The following is a 23,604-nucleotide window of genomic DNA, read 5'->3' on the forward strand; positions in this document are numbered from 1 at the left end:
ACTTTCCTTTTCCTACACTTGATAGTTTCCCTTTTTGTGAAATGTTGCCAATTCCATTGTTCAACCATATTAATGATAAATCTAATTACTTAATAATTAAAATAATTATCAAATAATATATTATCATTTATTTTATTAATAATGAAACTAATTAAAGTTTCCTAATTAATAAATATGCCCTTCAAAATCTCTATTTACTGTTTTGCCCTTAATGAGTGCTAAATTCTCAAACTGACAAGTCTATCTTGAGAATTTTTAATTGATTAATTAAAATCAATTAAATGAGTCCTACAAGTAATATCATCTCAACTAGTGAGGGGACCATGGGTCTATATATCCGAGCTTCCAATAAGCAGATCTTGAATTTACCACTTAAATTCACTGACTTATTAATTCTTCGTTGAATCCACACATAGAACTCAGAATTGCACTCTCAGTATATAGAATGCTCTATATGTTCCACCATATAGACACATTATTAGTTATCCATTGTTATAACCCTAATGTGATCAATGATCCTCTATATGGATGATCTACACTGTAAAGGGACTTAGATTACCGTAACACCCTACAATGTATTTTATCCTTAAAACACTTAACCCTGTATAAATGATATTTCAACTAAGTGAAATGAGTACTCAATCATTTATCTCGTTTGGTTAAGCTCGAAGGAAATCACCCTTTTCTTACTATTCGCTAGATAGAAGCTATAGACTCCATATTTATGTTAGCGCTCCCACTCAATCGTACTACCGTGTTCCCAAAATGTATGTATTCCCTAGACTAAAGTTTTAGGCTTAACTAACAAATCAAAGAACACGAATAACACTCTTGAAATTAAGCCTAACCATATCAGGATTTGGATCATGTGATCTAGGATCAACTTCTGATATTGAATTGAATAGATGTTTACGGTAAGTTTCAAAATCTAATTCAAAGTTCAATATCGGTCCATTCCAATGCATACTCCATGCATCCAACCTGAGCTTTACTTTAACCTATGTTCTGGAAAGAACATAACATTTCTCCAAATGTAAGTAAACTCTATTGTAGATTGTCATATCAGTGAAACCCAGTGTTCTGATAAATCTAGGAATACTTTATTCACATAGTCATGTTTATTTTCCACTGTGTTGACAACACAATAAACATGTTCAAGTATGTGAAAGGGGTTTGGATGAATTTATAAATCAAATAGACAAGCAATTGATTAAGTGAACCAAAACATACACAAGTGAATGAAAAATTACTTCTGTTACTTTATTGATATAGAATAATCTGGATTACATTGAAACAGAGTTTTATATAGGGCATAAAACCCAACAGTTTTCTCATATGGTATCAGACGTGAATTTGCCATTCTCCATGGCTAGACCTTCAACCAGATCACAGAATGGTGTTCCACCACCCACAACAGACCCTCCTATATCAGAAAATCCTGATATTACTTCCGCACCTGCACCTGATCCTGTTGCAGATACTCGAAGGACCAACCCTAAATCCAGATCTCACCACACCACCGACAACAATCTTGATGATCAATCTCCAAGAAATGAGTCGATACCAGTCTCCAATCGCAGGCCTCATGATCGCACCATCAACGATGATGTTTCAAGCCCATTCTACCTCAGCTCCGGCGACCACCCTTGATTAGTTCTTGTGTCCACCGTTCTCACCAGACCTAACTATCAATCTTGGAAGCGTGGGATTACTATGGCTCTTGCTGCAAAGAACAAAGTCTCCTTCATTGATGGTTCAATTCCCCGGCCCGATTATGGTAATTCTCTTCTCCCATCTTGGTTACGTTGCAATAGTATGGTGATGTCCTGGTTGGTCAATTCGGTTTCCCCTGACATAGCTCATAGTATCATGTACTTTGATCAAGCCACTGATATGTGGCAAGATTTAGCTGAGAGGTTTAATGAGGGCAATGGACCTCGTATTTTCCAGCTTCAAACTCAGCTAAATCGCCTCCAACAAGGTGACAATTCCATCACCTCTTATTTCACAAAACTCAAATCCCTTTGGGATGAGTTGAAAGAATTTCAACCTAACACCACATGTTCTTGTGGTGCCATGAAGATCTTTCTTGATTACTACAATCAGAATCAAGTTTTGCAATTCCTCACTGGTTTGAACGAGTCATATGCCTCGGTTCGAGCTCAAATTTTGTTAAACGAACCTATACCGAATCTAGCTCGGGTTGTTGCTATGATCGTTCAAGAAGAACGTCAACGCACCCTTGGATCATCGGGCAATCCACCTCTTGCCTCCTCGGTTCATCCCCCTCCCACCAATCCTCCAAGAACAAAGAAACCACGTCCTTCTTGTTCTCACTACGGCAAACCAGGCCATCTCGTGGATAAGTGTTCTTTTCTACACGGTTTCCCTCCTGGTTATGGAGACAAAAAGAAGGTGGATAAAGGCAAGGCTCAAGCAAATCACACTGTTTCTAACACCTCTGCCGAACACACTACAGCCCCTATTTCTGCAGATCTTTCATCACAGTGTCAACACTTGATTTTTCTCCTCAGCCAGCAGCTAACTCAAGCCACTCCTACTGCTGAAAACACCCCTGCCGCCTCGAACATGGCTGGTAACATCATTTCTCAACCCTCTTTTGATTGGATTCTTGATAGTGGTGCCACCCACCATATGTGCTCAAACATTTCATGTTTTAAATCTTTCACTAATACATCATTCCCTAAACATGTCATCTTGCCTATTGGTGGTTTAGTTCAAGTTAAAAACATTGGCACAGTTTGTATAAATGGTTCTTTATTTCTGCATAATGTTTTATACGTGCCTCATTTTAGAATCAACCTTTTATCCATCAATGACTTAGTCTCCAACACACCTTACAACGTTCTTTTTAAGACTAATTCTTGTATTATACAGGATCCTTCTCAGAAGGTGGTGATTGGGATAGCTAAGAAACAGGACAAACTATATCTCCTATCTCAAGATCAGCCCATTGCTGCAGCTACTAGTCAATCCCATTTCGATTTGTACACATCAAATGTAAACCAATGGCACAATCGCCTTGGTCATCCTTCAATGTATATTTCGAATTTGTTCAATAAAAAGATTGACAATTCTTTCATTCCCAATTCTAATAATCATTGTCATGTATGTCATTTAGCTAAACAAAAGAGACTTCCCTTTATTTCCAACAATAATTTTGCAATGGCAACCTTTGATTTAATCCATATGGATATATGGGGACCATTTCAAATAATAAGCATAGAAGGTTATCGATATTTTTAACCATTGTCGATGATCATTCTCGTTTCACTTGGACTTATATGTTAAAGGAAAAATTAGATGTTAAAACTGTTATACCAGATTTTTTTAACATGGTTTGCACTCAATTTTCCAAATCTATAAAGGCTGTCAGATCCGACAATGCCAAGGAGTTAAATCTCACCTCTTTTTATGCCTCCAAAGGCATTATTCAATATCATTCTTGTGTGGAAAAACCACAACAAAACTCTGTGGTTGAAAGAAAACATCAACACATCTTAAACATTGCTCGGGCATTGAGTTTCCAATCCCATTTACCTTTGGCCTATTGGCCTTATTTAGTCTCCACGGCCACTTACCTTCTTAACCGTACTCCATCTAAGCTTTTCAAAGGCCTTACATCCTTTGAAATGCTTTATAACAAGTACCCTCAATATGATCATCTTCGATCATTTGGTTGCTTGGCATATGGATCCACTTTAGATTCAAAACGCCATAAATTTTCACCTAGGAGTCGGGCATCTATTTTTATTGGCTACCCTATGGGAATGAAAGCATACACTCTCTTGGACATTGAATCTAAGCAAATATACATTTCCCGTGATGTTGTATTTTATGAAAAAAAATTTCATTTCTTAAACTCTACATCATCTCAGGAAATTGATATTTTTTTTCTCACAATCTGTGTTACCAAACAAGATTTCCATCACTAAAAATCAGCATACTGCTGCACCTATCAAACCTGTTGATATCCCCACCATCCAGCATTCACAACATGTTGTAATCAACAACATGGCTACTGAAAATGACACTCCAAAGGATGATACAATCACCAACACCACGGCTACTGGTTTGGCTCATAAACCAGATGCAGACAACCCCACGGTTCCTGCTACAGCCCCACCAAAGGCCACTGATATGGCTATAACCAACATTAATACCCCATATCAGGTTGATAATAACAACCCTGTTAGTGTTGGAAATTATTTTACCAGGATCTAGATTTACTAACAAGTATGTTGGATTAACAACCTAATATGAATTCTAAAACAATGAAAATAAACACATATAAAGTTAGAAAACCTTACAGTGGGTGCAGCGGAATAATATGACTCCTTCCGTTCAGATCTCTAGCCCTTGATTCCTTTCTGTAGCAGAGCATCACCAAGATCTGAACTTGGATCTTCTTTTCTCCTTCTTTGATGCAGAAATTCCATAGTCTTCCATACTATGATTGAGGTACCACTTGATGTGTGTGGGCACTAGTCATCTCACAAGGATTTCGAAATTTCTCTCTATTTTTCTCTCTTAATTTCGTGGCTTTATCATCCATGCAAGAGAAGAGAACAAGGTTGCTTTATATAGGAAAAGGGAGAGCACAACTTTCCAAATAAAACAGTTTCCTTAATTACTGTGTAATCAATTAACTGCCTTATTTAGTGTGATCCACCACTTTTCTATTTTTGCTAGGCTTTGATTAGCAATTACATGGCAATTAAAATTGAAAATAATAATTGGGAAACAAGCAAAGAGGTGCCGGCCATAGGGTGAAATGGGCCTCACTTGGATTTTGCAGTTTCCTCAATTTTATTTCTATTTCTCCAAAAATGCCATTTTTCAAATTCTAATCATTTAAATGCCAAAACTAATTATTTAATAACTAAAATAGATTATTAAATAATATTGTCATTTAAAATAATTATTAATTAGACATACAAAGTCTCTTAATTAATAATTAAACCTAGAAACCCTTTTCTTTATGATTTCATCCTTAAACTGTGAGAATTCATAAAGTAGACATAGTCTAACTTTTAGAATTATAATTGATTAATTAAAATCAATTAACTGAGTCTTACAAGCAGTATGGTCTCAACTAGTATGGGGACCATGGGTCTATATAACTGAGCTTCCAATAAGTCGAACCGAATTTACCAAGTAAATTCCCTAACTTATTAATTCCTCATTGAATCCACACTTAGAACTTGGAATTGCACTCTCAGTCATATAGAAACGCTCTATATGTTCCACGATATAGACACGTCATTAGTTATCCATTGTTATAACCCTAATGTGATCAATGATCCTCTATATAGATGATTTACACTGTACAGGGATTAAATTACCGTAACACCCTACAATGTATTTTATCCTTAAAACACTTAACCCTGTATAAATGATATTTCACCTAAGTGAAATGAGATCTCCACCATTTATCTTCGTTTGGTTAAGCTCGAAGGAAATCATCCTTTACTTCTATTTGCCAGATAGAAGCTATTGATTCCATATTTATGTTAGCGCTCCCACTCAATTGCACTACCGTGTTCCCAAAATGTAAGTATCACCCTGACCCAAAAGTAGGCTTAACTTAACAAATTAAAGAACACGAATAACACTCTTGTGATTGAGCCTAACCATATCAGGATTGAGATCATTTGATCTAGGATCAACTTAGTGATATTGAATTGAATAGATATTTATGGTAAATTTTAATATATCTAATCAAAGTTCAATATCGGTCCCTTCCGATGTATACTCCATACATCCGATACTGGTAAATTTTGCCAATGTCCTGAAAAGGACATAACACTTTTCCAAGGTGTAAGAATACCTATCACTGATTATACCATGTCAGTCTAAATCCAGTGTTCTGACAAATCAGGGAATAAACTTTTGAACATATAATAAAGATTATATTCCACTGTGCTGACAACACTATAATCTTTAACCAACTCATATGTTCTGGACTTAAAAGAATTCATACATTATATACCTATAATCATGAAATAAATCATGTGAACCATGCAACATAAAATGTTATTTCTGATCTTTATTAATAAGTAAATCTGATTATATGAAATGAGTTTTATTTAGGGCATAAAACCCAACAGTTAGCACCACTACAATTACCAATAATAAAACCTCTTCCAAAGGCTGAATCATCACTCAGCCACCTCATTTAAAGGACTATGTGTGTCATGTGTCTTCTACGGCACATCTGTTGGATATTATTTTACTAGGATCTTAGATCTACTCACAAGTATGTTTATTAACATCCTAAATATGAACTTTCTAAAACGATGAAATAAACACATATAAAGTTTAGGAAACCTTACATTGGGTGCAGCAGAATATAATGACTCATTCCGTTCAGATATCTAGCCCTTGATTCCTTTCTGTAGCAGAGCATTATCAATATCTGAACCTGGATCTCTTTCTCTGAATCTTTGATGCTGAAACTCCTTTGCTGATGATCTTTCTTCACGATCTTCCTCACTATGATTGAGGTATCACTTGATGTGTGTGGGCACTACTCATACACTAAGGATTTCGAAATTCTAAGGAAGAAGAGAGAGAGTGGTCAGCTAAAGATAGGGAGAGAGAAGGCTCAGTTTTTTTTGATTCAGAAAGTCTGAAGAAAAGTGTAATTTTCCTGAAGCCTTCACTATCTATTTATAGCATTCCACTAGGGTTAGATTTGAATTATATGGCATTAAAATAATGAAAAAATCAACTTAAAATAGCTACAAAGGTGGCCGGCCATACACTTAGTGGATTGGGCCTTGCTTTTTGCAATTTTGCAATTTTAACACCTTTTGTATCTGATTTTCTCAAAAATGCCAATTTCCTAATTCAACCATTTAAATGCCAATTCTAACTATTTAATAACTATAAATAATTATTAAATAATATTGTCATTTATCATATTTATTAATTGAACCATACAAAGTATCATAATTAACAAATATGCCGCTATAAACTCTTTCTTTACAATTTCGCCCTTACTTAGTGAAAATTTCACAAATAGACATAATCTAATTTGTGAATTATAATTGATTAATCAAAACCAATTACATGAGTCTTACAAGCAATATTATCTCAACTAGTGGGGGGACCATGGGTCTATATAACCGAGCTTCCAATAAGTAGATCAAGAATTTAGCACTAAAATTCACTAACTTATTAATTCTTCGTTGAATCCACGCATAGAACTTAGAATTGCACTCTCAGTATATAGAATGCTCTATATGTTCCACCATATAGACACATCATTAGTTATCCATTGTTATAATCCTAATGTGATCAATGATCCTCTATATGAATGATCTACACTGTAAAGGGATTAAATTACCGTTACACCCTACAATGTATTTATTCCTTAAAACACTTGACCCCGTATAAATGATATTTCAGCTTATGTGAAATGAGTACTCCACCATTTATGTTCGTTTGGTCAAGCTCGAAGGAGATCATCCTTTGCTTACTATTCGCCAGATAGAAGCTATAGATTCCATGTTTATGATAGCGCTCCCACTCAATTGCACTACCGTGTTCCCAAAAAGTACGTATGACCCTGACCTAAAAGTAGGCTTAACTAACAATTCAAGGAACACGAATAGCCTTTCAAGATTGAGCCTAATCATAACAGGATTAAGATCATTTGATCTAGGATCAACTAGGCGATATTGACTTGAATAGATTTTACGGTAAGTTTAATTAAATCTAAGTCAAAGTTCAATATCGGTCCCTTCCGATGCATACTCCATGCATCCAACCTGAGCTTTACTTTAACCAATGCTCTGGAAAGAACATAGCACTTCTCCAAATGCAAGTAAACTCTGTTGTAGATTATCATATCGAAAAACCCCGTGTCCGATAAATCTAGGAAACTTTATTCAGATAGTCATGTTTATTTTCCAATGTGTTGACAAAGACAATAAACAAGATCAAGTATGTGAAAAGGGTTTCGTATGAATTTATACATTATGTACATATAATCATGAAATAAATCATGTGAACCATGCAACATTAAATGTTATTTCGATCTATATTAATAAGTAAATCTCGATTATATTGAAATGAGTTTTATTTAGGGCATAAAACCCAACAAACTCCCACTTGCACTAATATAAAACAAAAAGTGTGTTTCAAATAATCTCAACACCTTGATATACAAATCAAGTGTAGTAGTAGTAAACTCCTCGTAATAGAAACTGAAAGGTTGAATTAACCACAACCTTTTCTCCACCATTACTCTTCCTTTAATCACAAAATCATTGATAATGTGAAATTCCTCTCTATATGTCTACTCTCTTGGGATACTGGATTCTATATCTTTGGCAACTACTTTTGGTTAATCGTGAAATTAACACTAGTAGTTTAAGGCAATTTGGAATGGTGCCAAAAATGTATAGAACTTTCCTTAGACTCGAATAAGTACCTTTCCCGCAACCTTAACATTCGGTCCCTCTCCGGTAGACCTAGAGACTTCGTATAGGTTTTTACACTTCTCCAAAATCACTATTCCACCCCCAGAGTAACCACCATCTTATCAGAAATATTTACTAGCACATAGGCAAATTTCGAAATCTGATATGGTGTAGTCTAAGAGTTTTAAACACACCCTTATAGACTAACATATAGTTCCTCTTCTTAATCTTAAAATTTACTTGATTGTCTTCCAATGTTCTTCTCCTGGATTAATCTGATACCTACTCATTACTCCCACTCAACAGCAGGTGTCTGGTCTAAGGCATACAAAAGCATATCTAAGACCTCTCACTGTTGATATAAGAAATTCTTTCATGGCTTTATCTTTTCTGGAATAGTTGAGACTTTTCCTTAGATAAAATCTATGCCTAAGAAGTTGTGAAGCTTCTATAGATTGCCATTAGAAAGAAAATGCTTCAAAGATCTTACTAAAGTAAGTTGCTTGCATTAGAGTAAGTAATTACCAGGTATACCACAAGCCATAGGTTTAGATAAACTCAAACCTATAATACTAGGAACAGGAAGTTTTGTTAAGTCCATTGAATGGACTTATAAACAAAAATTCCCTTTTATGTCCTTGTAATAGAAAACTTTAGGTTACTCCATGTGAATGGATTAAACCATAGTTCTATTGGCTTTCTTCTTAGTTTCTTATCTTGACAATCCATTACTTGTTTAAACTCACAATGGATTTTAATCACTAGTGTCTCCGAAGTCATAAGAAGGTGAGTTCCTAGAAACTCTCCCACTACGACGAGGTACCGTGAATTATGTCGAAGAAAACTAAATGGTATTAACCTCTTTGGTTGTGACAAGACAACAGAGGCAGTGGGATCATCATATATTATATGAGATGATAGAACACTTTTGGAATCAAGAATTAAATATCTCCTTTATTTGCTACTTGTTTTTCAGACTTAGTCATTTTCTTAGAAAAGTAGTATTTGTTTGAATAAACACTTTCTTATCTATTGACAATGGGATGGTCCACCCCTAATCACTTAGAATAGCTAAGAAACCATGGTTAACAGTTCTAGCTTTTCTTAAGATTTTGATTAGGTCATCCATGAATCTAGTAATGATTTACATTAAGTATACAACCATTACATCATTCTGAAATTGTATTATCATAGAAGGATTTAGGCAACGACTAGTAACTAATCATCAACATGCAACTCGAAATTTCTGGGGAGGTAAGTTTGGATATAATTCAAAAATCAATTTAATGATCTTTGAACTGCATATCTACTAACTATTTCTCCACCCCTATCAGTTCGCAAGATCTTTAACCACTTACCTTAATGGTTTTAACCATTGCTAGAAATTAATGAAATTTTTCAAACATTTCAAATTTCTTGGTAAAAGGTATAATCTAGAGTGATCGTTTTAAGAATACAAACTCATATCCACCCCTGAATGTACATCCATCTGCGAATGAGATGAACTACTTTCAGTGGATATAGGCATATTAACTCTTTGCAGAGATTGATCTTGTCAAATCCACTATGAACAAGATACAAATGCCATAGATTAAAAAAAATGTGGTAGTGTCTATGATGACATAGGTTTAGTTACATCAAAGGGTTCTTAGAATACTGCAAGTGGATCCTGGTCACAGAATACCTAACTCATATTCCATACAGTTTTAATCCATTAATAGAAGATAGATATTGAACACTTGAGAAAGTGTAACTGTATTGTATTCTGGAATTAGAAATATAAGAAAATTTCTGTTTGGATTCTAAAATTAAAGTCAAAGACTTAAATTCAACCAAATATAATGAGTAATTCTTTCTTGGACCACCACTACTAATACAAACTCTAAGTCAGATTTGCCCATACAAGTAGGAGATTTCTAAGATTGAGGATTTATATCAATTGGGAATAGAATTTCGAGATTATAATCATATGCGTCATTTAATTTCTTAAGAGAAAATATAGAATGACATGAAATGATTTATAGACCATTCATCCAATGATATGTTATTGAGCTAATTCGAAATGAATAAGCTAAGAGGAATTAGGATAATTTCGTTTAAAATAAGAATCCAACATGCTTTGATTAGCGAAAGTCAAAGTAATCTTATTTATATAATCTTCTTGTTTCATATCGTAAAAATACTAGTCTAAGGTGTCATCAATTGATGAACAGCTAGATGTCGCATATACAATATTTATCTTTCGAGATCTTACACTATTATGTATGTCTAATGGTGAAAATCCATTAGGGATTTATCTCATTAGAAAAACAAACATGTTAGACCAACAATGAAGATTCGAAATTAAACTACAACTTAATAACAGAAAATAACATGGTTCAATATAAATTCATACACAATTCAGAAATTATAAGCATATAGCAAGTAGGAATGACAAGTGAAAATACTAAAACTTACAATCCTAAATAATTTCCAAGGTTTTTCAACAAACTGATACAGTGTCCCGTTTAGGCGAGAGTCAAAGCATCATCCATTGAATAGAGTTGTCAGCTCATCTAAAATGATAACCATTCTAGCAACCTTTTATTCGATCAAGATTGGAATTCAGCGTTGTCCCGTTTAGGCGAGAGTCAAGGCAATTCTATCTTATGAGCTTCCACCATTGTTTCATAATTTGCAAGTCAAGTATGGTCGCCACCATTAGGGTGATCTATACCATACAAAACACTTACAAACTACTTATCATGCGAGGATAAACGGTGCGAAATTGCTAATGAACGTTCCTCCATTAGGGAGGATTACTCACTAAAACAAACGCGGTGTAAAACCCACAATGGAGATCGAATATCTTAATAATAAAGCTCATTATTTAAAAAGAGTTGTATTTTCTTTGATTCTCTATATTTATTCTATTTATTTTAAATATATATTTATTTAATTAAAATTTCCAATTTAGAATGAAAAATTCTAAATATAAATTTTAATTTAATATTTATAAATTTTTACTTAGATGGATATGAAAATAACATGAATTATTTCCATCTTAGTAATAATTTCCAATAAATATTTAGAAAAAATATTTAAGTTGTTACAAAATTAATTTAAATTAATTTACAACTCAAATTTAATTTTCTATAAATATATATTGCATTTCGAAAAATTAAAGTATTCAAGGATACAATTTTCGAAAATGCATGTTAAAATAAAAAATAAATCCTGAAAAAATTATTCTAATTAATGTTGGCCCAAAATTAATTAATAAAATTAATTTACAACAAAAAATATAATTTTCCTATTTAATTAAATTTATAAGAAAAATTTCAAATATTTAAGTATGATGATGAAAATCAACTTAAATATTAATTTTCTATTTAATTAAATACACTAGAAAAATACTTCAAGCAAAAATATCACATATCTAGATTTTCCTTTGACTAATTAATTCAATTTCTAATAATATACTTTAATTCAATTTATTTTAAATTAATCAATAAATGAAAAAATCATTGATTTAAGTTGATCCAAGAATTAATTAAAATAAATAATTAATTTACAACTTAATCTATTTTTCAAGATAAAATTCGAAATTCTAGCATTTAAGAAATGCAATTTCGAAAATTGATTAATAAAATAAAGAAAAAATATATTTTGAAAATTATTTAAATTTAGTTGAAAAAATAAATTTCAACAAAAAGTAATTTTCTATTTAATTAAATGTCATGAAAAAGAAATATTTAAGTATGATGATAAGAAATTAACTTAGATATTTAATTTTCAAATTAATTAAATGTATTAAATTCAAGAAATAAATAATTAAGTGTAGAGAAGGCTTAATTATTAATCTCTAGTTTAATACTAGGAAAAATATATTTAAAATAAATTGTACCAAAATTAATTATATAAATAATTAATTTCACAATGTATAATATTTTCCTATTTAATATTAGAAATAATAAGTAGTCTAGAAATAACTATCTAGAAAATATCTTATTTAACTAAGTATCTTTTCCACAAAATTTAAAAAAATATCTAATTTAAGTTGTATTAGAAAAAATCTAGAACTTAAATATTTTTCAAATTTAAATTTAATTAAATATCAAAAATTAAGTTGTAACCACTTAATTTGAAAATATTCCATTTTAAGTTAATATTCGAAAAGATATTAACTTAAAAAATATCTAAAGAATCTTAATAACCAATGCCTAAAATTCCTCAACTTAATTTTGAAATTTGAAATCCAAAAGATATTCAGATTTAAGTTGGTTAGTTGTAGATAACTAAATATCAACTTAAATAGGAATATTTAATGAAAAATTTAAATTAAGCTCCAAAAAGAATCTAGATGGTTATAATTCTATATTTAATTAAATACAAGAAAATACATATAGTTTAGCTTAGAATAAAGAATTCTTTAAACTATAATTTTCTTAAATTAATTTCAAAATAAATGAAATTAATTATGTTGCTAATCAATTTTATTAGGTTAAACTAGTGTAATTAACCTAGTACAGTTGTTCAAATCAGGCAAATGGGCCTTCACAATTGGGGTGGTTCATGTGAGGGGGTGCTGGGTTCAGTATGTCGTACCCACTTCTATGGCTCCCAACTCTCACACAAGGCCCAAAAGAGAGGAATTTAACCTTAATAAGAACAACTGTTATTAATTGAATAAGCTCAATAACTAAATGGACCTAAATAAATTCTATCAAGAACTATGATAATTTATTTTAGCAACAACAACCTATATGTATCTATAATCAAATTAAACACATAGGCTCACACAGGCACACTTTGGATGGGTCCTATCATGTTGCTAGGTCATACACAGATGAAAGAAGATTGTAAATATACCTGTTACAAATTATTAACTTGACCAAGGGAGCCATCAGATCATTAGATCTGGCAAAAAGTAACCATGGCTATTTGCAATCAAGTAATAATAGGTTTTGAAAACTTACAAACAAGCTAAAACCACATACTCCTGCAACAAGGTTAGCTAGATAGTTGGAAGTAGGATTTATTTAATTTTAAATAAATAATTTCGAAAAATAAATAATTTAAAAAAAATATTTAATTAATTTCGAAAATAAAGTTTTAAAAAAAAATATTTAATTTCGGAAATAAAAAAAAATTTAAATTTCGAAATTTTAAAAAAAATATTTAAAATTAAACCTTCTACTTTGAAAAAATTAGGTTTCAACCAACCTAAATATCATTTCAAAGTTTGCTAACTACTTTTAAAAATTAAATGTTATTTTAAAAATAAAAATTAAATAAAAATTAGAAAAGATAAATGAAATATCTTTTCAGATTTTAAATTTAATTTAAATAAATAAAATAACAAAATTTAAAAGTTAGCAAAATATCTTATATCTATTTAAAATTACATGATTATAAATATCTTACTTTAAATTTAAATAAGGTCAAAATATCTAAAAAGATTTAATTTAAAAAAAATATCTTAAAAGATAAGATATAATTAAAAATATCTTAAAAGATTTTATAAATATCTTATAAAATCTCACCTTAAATTTAAAAAAAAAAGATGTAATCAAATTTAAAAATAAGATAGATTTTTAAGCAAGAAGATAGATACTAATTCTATTCAAATTCAAATTACACTAATATCTTGAATTAAATTTAAAAAATATTAAATTAATTCTAAATGATAATTAGAATTGAATTAGGAATAGTAATAGTATAAATACAAAACTATACAAAAAATTGGAAGTTAATTCCATGAAAAAGCATGAAAAATCGAAGAAAAACGTAAAAATTCGAAATTGTACGGACAGATTTGCGATCGCAGGAAAATATCAGCACAGCCCCCATTTTTTCAAATTTTCAAAAAATCATAACTAATTCAAATAAAATCCAAATTAAGTTCTGTAAAAGGCTAACTTGCTTAATTTTTTCCATACTATCCAATAAAAATAATTCCAGAGATAAAATCGCAATTATTTTTCACGAAAATTTTACAAACATCAATCAATCATCAAATAACACTCAATACAACATGATACCATCCAAAGAACATACAAACAATCGTTTTAAAGTCCAAATTTCTTCCAAGTAAATCAATTACCATGGCTCTGAGGCCAGTTGTTGGATATTATTTTACCAGGATCTTAGATCTACTCACAAGTATGTTTATTAACATCCTAAATATGAACTTTCTAAAACGATGAAATAAACACATATAAAGTTTAGGAAACCTTACATTGGGTGCAGCGGAATATAATGACTCCTTCCGTTCAGATATCTAGCCCTTGATTCCTTTCTGTAGCAGAGCATTATCAATATCTGAACCTGGATCTCTTTCTCTGAATCTTTGATGCTGAAACTCCTTTGCTGATGATCTTTCTTCACGATCTTCCTCACTATGATTGAGGTATCACTTGATGTGTGTGGGCACTACTCATACACTAAGGATATCGAAATTCTAAGGAAGAAGAGAGAGAGTGGTCATCTAAAGATAGGGAGAGAGAAGACTCAGTTTTTTTTTATTCAGAAAGTCTGAAGAAAAGTGTAATTTTCCTGAAGCCTTCACTATCTATTTATAGCATTCCACTAGGGTTAGATTTGAATTATATGGCATTAAAATAATGAAAAAATCAACTTAAAATAGCTACAAAGGTGGCCGGCCATACACTTAGTGGATTGGGCCTTGCTTTTTGCAATTTTGCAATTTTAACACCTTTTGTATCTGATTTTCTCAAAAATGCCAATTTCCTAATTCAACCATTTAAATGCCAATTCTAACTATTTAATAACTATAAATAATTATTAAATAATATTGTCATTTATCATATTTATTAATTGAACCATACAAAGTATCATAATTAACAAATATGCCGCTATAAACTCTTTCTTTACAATTTCGCCCTTACTTAGTGAAAATTTCACAAATAGACATAGTCTAATTTGTGAATTATAATTGATTAATCAAAACCAATTACATGAGTCTTACAAGCAATATTATCTCAACTAGTGGGGGGACCATGGGTCTATATAACCGAGCTTCCAATAAGTAGATCAAGAATTTAGCACTAAAATTCACTAACTTATTAATTCTTCGTTGAATCCACGCATAGAACTTAGAATTGCACTTTCTCGCATATAGAATGCTCTATATGTTCCACCATATAGACACATCATTAGTTATCCATTGTTATAATCCTAATGTGATCAATGATCCTCTATATGAATGATCTACACTGTAAAGGGATTAAATTACTGTTACACCCTACAATGTATTTATTCCTTAAAACACTTGACCCCGTATAAATGATATTTCAGCTTATGTGAAATGAGTACTCCACCATTTATGTTCGTTTGGTCAAGCTCGAAGGAGATCATCCTTTGCTTACTATTCGCCAGATAAAAGCTATAGATTCCATGTTTATGATAGCGCTCCCACTCAATTGCACTACCGTGTTCCCAAAAAGTACGTATGACCCTGACCTAAAAGTAGGCTTAACTAACAATTCAAGGAACACGAATAGCCTTTGAAGATTGAGCCTAATCATAACAGGATTAAGATCATTTGATCTAGGATCAACTAGGCGATATTGACTTAAATAGATTTTATGGTAAGTTTAATTAAATCTAAGTCAAAGTTCAATATCGGTCCCTTCCGATGCATACTCCATGCATCCAACCTGAGCTTTACTTTAACCAATGCTCTGGAAAGAACATAGCACTTCTCCAAATGCAATAAACTCTGTTGTAGATTATCATATCAGTAAAACCCTGTGTCTGATAAATCTAGGAAACTTTATTCACATAGTCATGTTTATTTTCCAATGTGTTGACGGCACAATAAACAGGATCAAGTATGTGAAAAGGGTTTCAGATGAATTTATACATTATGTACATATAATCATGAAATAAATCATGTGAACCATGCAACATTAAATGTTATTTCTGATCTATATTAATAAGTAAATCTGATTATATTGAAATGAGTTTTATTTAGGGCATAAAACCCAACAACATCCACTTGAACCTTTTTTATCTTACATAAAATTAAACCCTCAATTTCGTCCTGCTGTTCTAGCTGCCTACACACACAGTGAACCCAAAAATTATGCAGAGGCCTCTCAATTCAAACATTGGCTTCAAGCCATGGATTGTGAGACACAAGCCCTTGAAAGAAATAAAACTTGGATCATAACTAAGCTACCTCCTGGCCACAAAGCCATTGGATGCAAATGGGTTTACAAAGTGAAATACAATGAAGCGGGTGAAGTGGTGAGATTCAAAACCCGGTTAGTTGCCAAAGGCTTCAACCAAAGAGAAGGAATTGATTTCTCACAAACATATGCACCTGTTGCCAAGTTCAACACTCTAAAAGCTTTTTTTAGCCTTGGCTGCCATCAACAATTGGACCATTCACCAATTAGATATCAACAATGCTTTTCTCCATGGAGATCTTCATGAAGAAGTATACATGAAGATACCTCCTGGTTACAATGCTCCTCCCAACACTGTTTGCAAGCTCAATAAGAGCATTTATGGCCTCAAATAAGCCTCCCGACAATGGTACGCCAAACTTAGTACTACTCTAATCAAGGATGGCTTTCACCAATCTCAATCTGACAATTCCCTCTTTATCAAACGCACCTCTTCCTTTTTTTATGGTTGTTCTTGTCTATGTCAATGACATGATTATTGCCAGCAACAATGCCACGGCAATCACCAACTTCAAACATAACCTTGACATCCAATTCAAGTTAAAAGATCTTGGAAAACTTCGTTTTTTCCTTGGTCTTAAAGTTGGTCGCACCAAAGAGGGAATCTTTGTTTCTCAAAGACATTTCACCTTGCAATTATTACATGACACAGGGTACACTGGCACCAAACCCGCCTCTACCCCCATGGAGGTCAATTTAAAACTTAGCAAAGACAAAGGGACTCCTTTACCCGATCCCACTGTCTATCGAAGTCTAATTGGTAAGCTCATTTACCTTACCATTACTCGACCCGACATTTCTTATGCCGTAAATCACCTCAGCCAATTTTTGGCTTGTCCTCGGCTTCCACATTTACATGCCACTAATCGCATCTTGCAATATCTCAAAAAGACCCTTGGGCAGGGCTTATTTTTCCCTTCCAATGCAGCTCCCCAACTCACTGCTTATGCTGAAACAAGCTTATCCCCATCAAATGTTCAAGTTTCCTTCTTTGCTGATGCCGACTGGGGAAGCTGCCAAGATACCCGACGATCCATCTCCGGATATTGCATTTTCCTTGGCAATTCTCTTGTTTCATGGAAATTAAAAAAACAACAGGTAGTCTCCCGCTCCTCCACTGAAGCCGAATATCGCGCTATGGCAAATGCAACCTCAGAACTCACATGGCTCCTTGCTTTACTTAAAGAATTTGGTGTCTCCCACACCACACCAGCCAACATGTACTGCGACAACACCGCTGCAATCCACATTAGTGAAAATCCGGTCTATCATGAACGGACGAAACATGTGGAAATAGATTGTCATTTCATTAGAGAAAAGGTTCAGCAAGGTTCTCTCAAGCTTCTCCATGTTCCTTCTCAACAGAATCTAGTCGACATTCTCACAAAACCTCTACTCCCAAATCAGTTTTCTACATTGGTCTCCAAGATGGGTGTACTTAACATTTACACTCCATCTTGAGGGGGGCTACTAGACCTTAGAGAGTTAGTTGTTTAGTCGGTTATTCAGTTAGGAATACTGTTAGAAGTTTGTTGTATTGGTTGTACTCTTGAGCTGAGACTACTGTATTGTATTGCCTATATAAGGCCTCAAATGTAACAAACATTTTATTTTGTTCAATACAATTTTTCCTCTCAAAACAGAGCAAATTACTCTGCATCTGGTTCTTGTTTTCTCATAATTAGAGAGGGCCCTTCAAAGAAAATTCTTAACATTTGGAGGAAGTTTTATATACCAAAACTTTTTCCAAAAACCAAAATTATCTTGTGAATTCCATCTCCCGTTAAGCACTTGCAACGCACAGTAAGCACTTTTAACTGAATAGCTTCCATAATCTTCAAACGCCCAATACCATGAGTCCATAGTCGGAGTTAAAGGCAAAGGAATGTTGCGAATGAGATCAATATCTCTCAATTCAAACAGATCCTCCAATACTTCTTCATCCCAACACATATTTCTGTCTTGTAGAAGGTTGAAAATAGAACAATGACGAAGAGCCTCATGAGAAGAAGTCACATACGAATTGTCCTTTGAAGGAAGCCACGGTTGATTAAGAACTGAAATGGAAGTACCCGAACCTATCCTCCATCTAGCTCCCATTTTTACAACTTCCTGACCCTCAAAAACACTTCTCCAGGCGTAGTTCGGATTTGAACCCAACTCAGCATCAAAAAACGACCCTTGAGGATAATATCTTGCTTGAAACACACGAGCGGCAAGAGACAATGGATTTGTTAATAACCTCAAACCTTGCTTCCCAAGCATTGCCAAAATGAAATCCCGCAAGTTCCGGAAGCCCATGCCACCTTTGTGCTTATGGAGGCATAACTTATCCTAACTTTTCCAATGAATACCACCACCTTGGGAAGATTTAAAATGCCACCAGAATCGCCCCATAAGACGATCAATATCCTTACAAATATCAACAGGGATCAAAAAAACACTCATAGTGTAGGATGGTAAAGATTGAATAACCGACTTTAGAAGCACCTCCTTACCCGCTCTTAAAAGTAACTTGCTATCCCAACTCTGAATCCGCTTTCTAACTTTCTCCTTCAAGAAACCGAAAGCCACATTCTTGTTCCTACCAATCACACTTGGCAAACCAAGATAAAAGCTCTTCTCATCAGCAGAGCGCATGTGAAGATTGAAAAAAAGTCTAAGACGGATCCCATCACCCGTGTTGGAGCTAAAGAAAACAGAAGACTTACTTAGATTAACCTTCTGACCCGAAGCCTGTTCAAACTTGTTAAGAAGCTCCAGGACACGTTGAGCCTCCTCCAAAGTAGCAGAACAATAGAGAAAACTATCATCCGCAAATAACATATGAGTCACATAAGGAGCCTGCCGAGCCACCCGACACCCATGGATCCACTTTCTTTCTTCATAAAGCCGGATAAGAGCCGAAAATCCTTCAGCACAAATGATGAAGAGATAAGGGGAAATTGGATCCCCCGGTCGGATTCCTCTCGTAGGAATAATCGGCCCAAGAACCTTCCCTCCATGAATAATATTGTAAGAAATAGTCCACAGACATTCCATTATCATCATAACCCAATCAAGAGAAAAGCCCATGCGAAGCATAATTGATTGTAGAAAAGGCCACTCCATTATATCATACACCTTACTCATATCCAATTTGAGAGCCATGCAACCATTTCTTCCTTGTTGTTTACGCTTTAGGTAATGAAGAATTTCAAAAGAAACAAGCACATTATCAGTGATAAGCCGCCCCGAAATGAATGCACTTTGAAACTCAGAAATAACCTTAGACAATAAACCTTTCAGAAGGTTAGCCAGAACTTTTGAAATGACCTTATAGAGCACATTGCACAGAGCTATGGGTCTCAAATCCCCCATAACAGAAGGAGATTTCTTTTTCGGAATAAGCACCAGATTGGTAGCATTAAGATCATTTGGCATCTTCATATTTCGAAAAAAACCTTGGATAAGATTGATCACATCACAACCAACTATATGCCAGCACTTCTGGAAGAACGCAGGAGTCATACCATCAGGGCCAGGAGACTTATCTGGATGCATCTGGAAAACAGCCGCTCGAATTTCTTCTTCACCCACCGGTTTAAGTAACCCAATATTGTCCTCATAAGAAATAGATGGCTGAATTTTATCAAGAATATCATCACCATGAGACCCCAAGGAGTGGAAAATATCAGTAAAGTAATTAACCATTACCTGAGGTAAGCCAAAATCCCAATTGACCCAATCATCCTCTTCATTCTTCAATTGATGAATGAAATTGTTTTTCCGATGAGAACTAGCAGCAGCTTGGAAATATTTTGTGTTTCGATCCCCCTCTCTTAGCCAAAGTTGCTTAGACCGTTGCCTCTAAAATATTTCTTTTTGGTGGTAGATCTCAGCCAGTAATTTTTTTGCTTCATGATATTGGGTAACCGAGCCAGCATCAGTGTTACCTTTGAGCATCCCAATACGTCTTTTACACCGTTGAATTCTCTCCTTGAAATTCCCCGTTAGCTCATTTCCCCACAACTGAAGAGGCTCCTGTAAAGCTCTCAATTTTGCAAAAATATCGCTAGAGCCGTACCCTTCCCACTGATCTTGGATAATAGAAAAACAAGCCTCTTCACGGAGCCAAGCGTTCTCAAAACGAAAAGTTTTCACAGAATTAGACTGAACCCGAAAACTAGGATCTAAAAGCAAAGGACAATGGTCCGAGGTGGTAAACATAAGATTGCTCAATCTGGAATTAGGAAATAAATCCACCCACCCAGAATTAGGCCCTATCCAACTGTACTTCAATCAAATTACTAGAATCTCTTCCTTTTTCCCAAGTAAATTGATGCCCAATGAGATCCAGATCAATTAAGTCACACTCAGACACCACCTGTTGAAAGCCTTCTATCAACCAGGTAGGATAAGGATTACCTCCTCTTTTATCAACCTGACTCATAACATTGTTCAAATCTCCAATAATACACCACGGTAGAGGCGTTTCTTCCTTCAAAACTCTCAAAAGAGCCCAAGTGTTTCTCCGAAGAGCCCGATTTGGCTCACCATACATGCCCGTTAGACGCCAATCTTAAACCTCATTCTGATGAACCACTAAATCAATATAGTTTTGGGAAAATCCTCTAACTTATGCATCATTTTTATCCTTCCACAACATAGCTAGACCTCCTCCCCGTCCTTGCGCATCAACAGAAAACATACCTTCATACCCAAGTTGAGATGAGAGAAGCTCCAATCTTGGTTTAGCACACAAAGTTTCACACAGAAAAATAAAAGTGGGTTTCTTTTGATAAACAATATCTTTAAGGAATTGAACTGTTCCTGGGTTCCTAAGCCCATGGCAATTCCAACTTAAAGTACTCATAATGATTGGCGAGCCCGATCCGTCGGACCCGCCAATAAATCGTTTTTTGATTGAGCATTAGTATCAATTCCCATATCCATGATCAACCCCTCCATAGGCCCACTTGGCCTAATATCTTTGACCAAACCCTCCATAGGCCCAATCGGCCCATTAGCCACTTCCTTACCCAACCTCTTTCTTTTATTATCTAAGAAAAGTAATCCCTCCTCATCATCATTGACCGCCACCTGTCTGCTCTCCAAATTACCCAATAAAGCCACCTGTCTACTCTCCAAATTACCCAATAAAGCTCCCTCATTACTCCCAGCCATCACGCCTATGTTATCCCCCATACTTCTCCCATTAATATCAATTACATTCAATCGCACCCCTGTACCCGAGAAGCCAGGCAAATTTTTTCCATGTAATCCCTGAATATCCTGACTAGAATCCCCCCCATAACTCCTTGTTCCCACCGGCGCCTGACCTCCATGAACTCCAGAACTCGATGAGCCCGATCGCAACCACTTCGCCCTCATAGCATACTGAGTACGTCTAGGAACAACTTTCATGAAAGTGCCATACGGCTTAACAATGGTGGATATAGGTTGAATAAAAAGCCTAGAACAATATTGTTCTGTATGACCAATTATACCACATATAAAGCAAAAGGTAGGAACAAATTCATACCTAAAATTGATCCAAAACCAGTTCCCTCCGATTTGTTGGAGCTTCATTCTCCGCTTCAATGGCTTCTCAATGTCTATCCGAACCCGCACCCGCAAATAGTCTCTCCACACTCCGTTAAAATTATTTTCATCTGACTTTACAAAGCTGCCTATGTAATTTCCCGCATCCGTCACCATTTTTTCCGTTTTAAAGCCCGACTGAACATCATGTAGCTGCACCCAGATTTTAAGATGGTGTAACCGCACGACCCTAGGAACGTCACCTGGCTTCAATCTCTCAAAAATTAGAGGGGCATTTTTGAATGTCCATGGACTCCGATCAACAACCCTCTGAACATCTATCTCGTGATAGAACTGAAATATAAATTTATTTTCCCCCAAATCCTTCACATACATACCCATTCTCGGTTTCCAAAGAACCGCCATTAAGTTCTGCATCGCCATGAAATCGATAGGAGTTTCTGTTAAGAACCGGCCGACAAGGCTCCATCTCGTATCAACCTCAGTATCCTCCACCAACAGTCGTCCATACTGGACTGCCGCCTCCTCCTCCTCATCCAACGGAATGATCGAAAAGTGATCCCGAACATAATCAATCGAATTGTATGACGTAGACATTCTTCCAATAAAACAATCGAACAGAAATAACAATACATCAACTACTAGTTATTCAAAAAAAAAAAAATCAACTAGATACTAGTTGTAGCTCCAATGCTCTATTCTATAATCTATTGGTTCAGGTCTTTATTTATTGCACTAGACTCTTTTGATATCTACTTTGTAGTTTGGTCAATTGGCAAGAGAAGTGATCCTACTCATGATTTCTATTTAAACGACTTTTTCTCTTTTGAAAGACAAGTATTTCAAGTTTAAGTCTGTTGACCGAGGTTTTCGGCAACTAATAAAATATGATTATACTATTGAGCTGTAAGAAAGTGAGAGAAGGATTTTTACGTGGTTGGGGCGTTAATGAGCCTTAGTCCACGAGTCTTTATTATTAATGGATGTATTTAATACAGATTTTATACTTGGGAGAATGTCACCCTTATAAATACAGAGAATGTTCTTGGTGAGTATTTACTCTTCTTGCTCATATGCAGTCCAAGATTCTCGATCCTATTTAATGAGCTTTGAGGGGGTATTTATAGTGTTTTGGTGGGGTAATCCCTAGAATTGCTCTTACAAGTGTATCTGTAAGTATCCATAAAGTTGGGTATTCCCAATGAATATACCATGAGTAATGCATGGTCAAATCCCTAGGCGATGTAGGGTTTTTATGAGGAATGTCCTTTTTGCCTTGTGATTGATGTGACTCTTCACAGTGTAGCAGTCGCTAGACTTAAATGATCATTACTGTGGCGCTGCTGGTTGGAGGTTGTGCAGTCAGACTTTATTGCGTGTTGTAGTCCCAACACGCTTCCTCCCATACAGCATTT

General features: G+C 34.4%; 2 protein-coding genes across 2 annotated transcripts; one reads left to right on the forward strand and one right to left on the reverse strand.

Annotated features, from left to right (window-relative positions):
* The first annotated feature begins 1,713 nt into the window (after positions 1-1,713).
* Positions 1,714-16,980, forward strand: LOC133036828 (uncharacterized). Its single transcript, XM_061113588.1, has 5 exons — positions 1,714-2,760; positions 2,899-3,129; positions 3,315-3,851; positions 3,964-4,212; positions 16,807-16,980. Exons 1-5 carry the CDS (start codon positions 1,714-1,716, stop codon positions 16,978-16,980), a joined length of 2,238 nt encoding a protein of 745 aa, XP_060969571.1.
* A 1,360-nt stretch (positions 16,981-18,340) lies between these two features.
* LOC133036829 (uncharacterized) lies at positions 18,341-18,946 on the reverse strand. The gene has a single exon (XM_061113589.1). The coding sequence runs from the start codon at positions 18,944-18,946 to the stop codon at positions 18,341-18,343; it is 606 nt and encodes a 201-aa protein (XP_060969572.1).
* Positions 18,947-23,604: the final 4,658 nt, after the last annotated feature.

This window comes from Cannabis sativa, chromosome 4 (genome assembly GCF_029168945.1).
Source record: "Cannabis sativa cultivar Pink pepper isolate KNU-18-1 chromosome 4, ASM2916894v1, whole genome shotgun sequence".
Lineage (NCBI taxonomy): Eukaryota > Viridiplantae > Streptophyta > Magnoliopsida > Rosales > Cannabaceae > Cannabis > Cannabis sativa.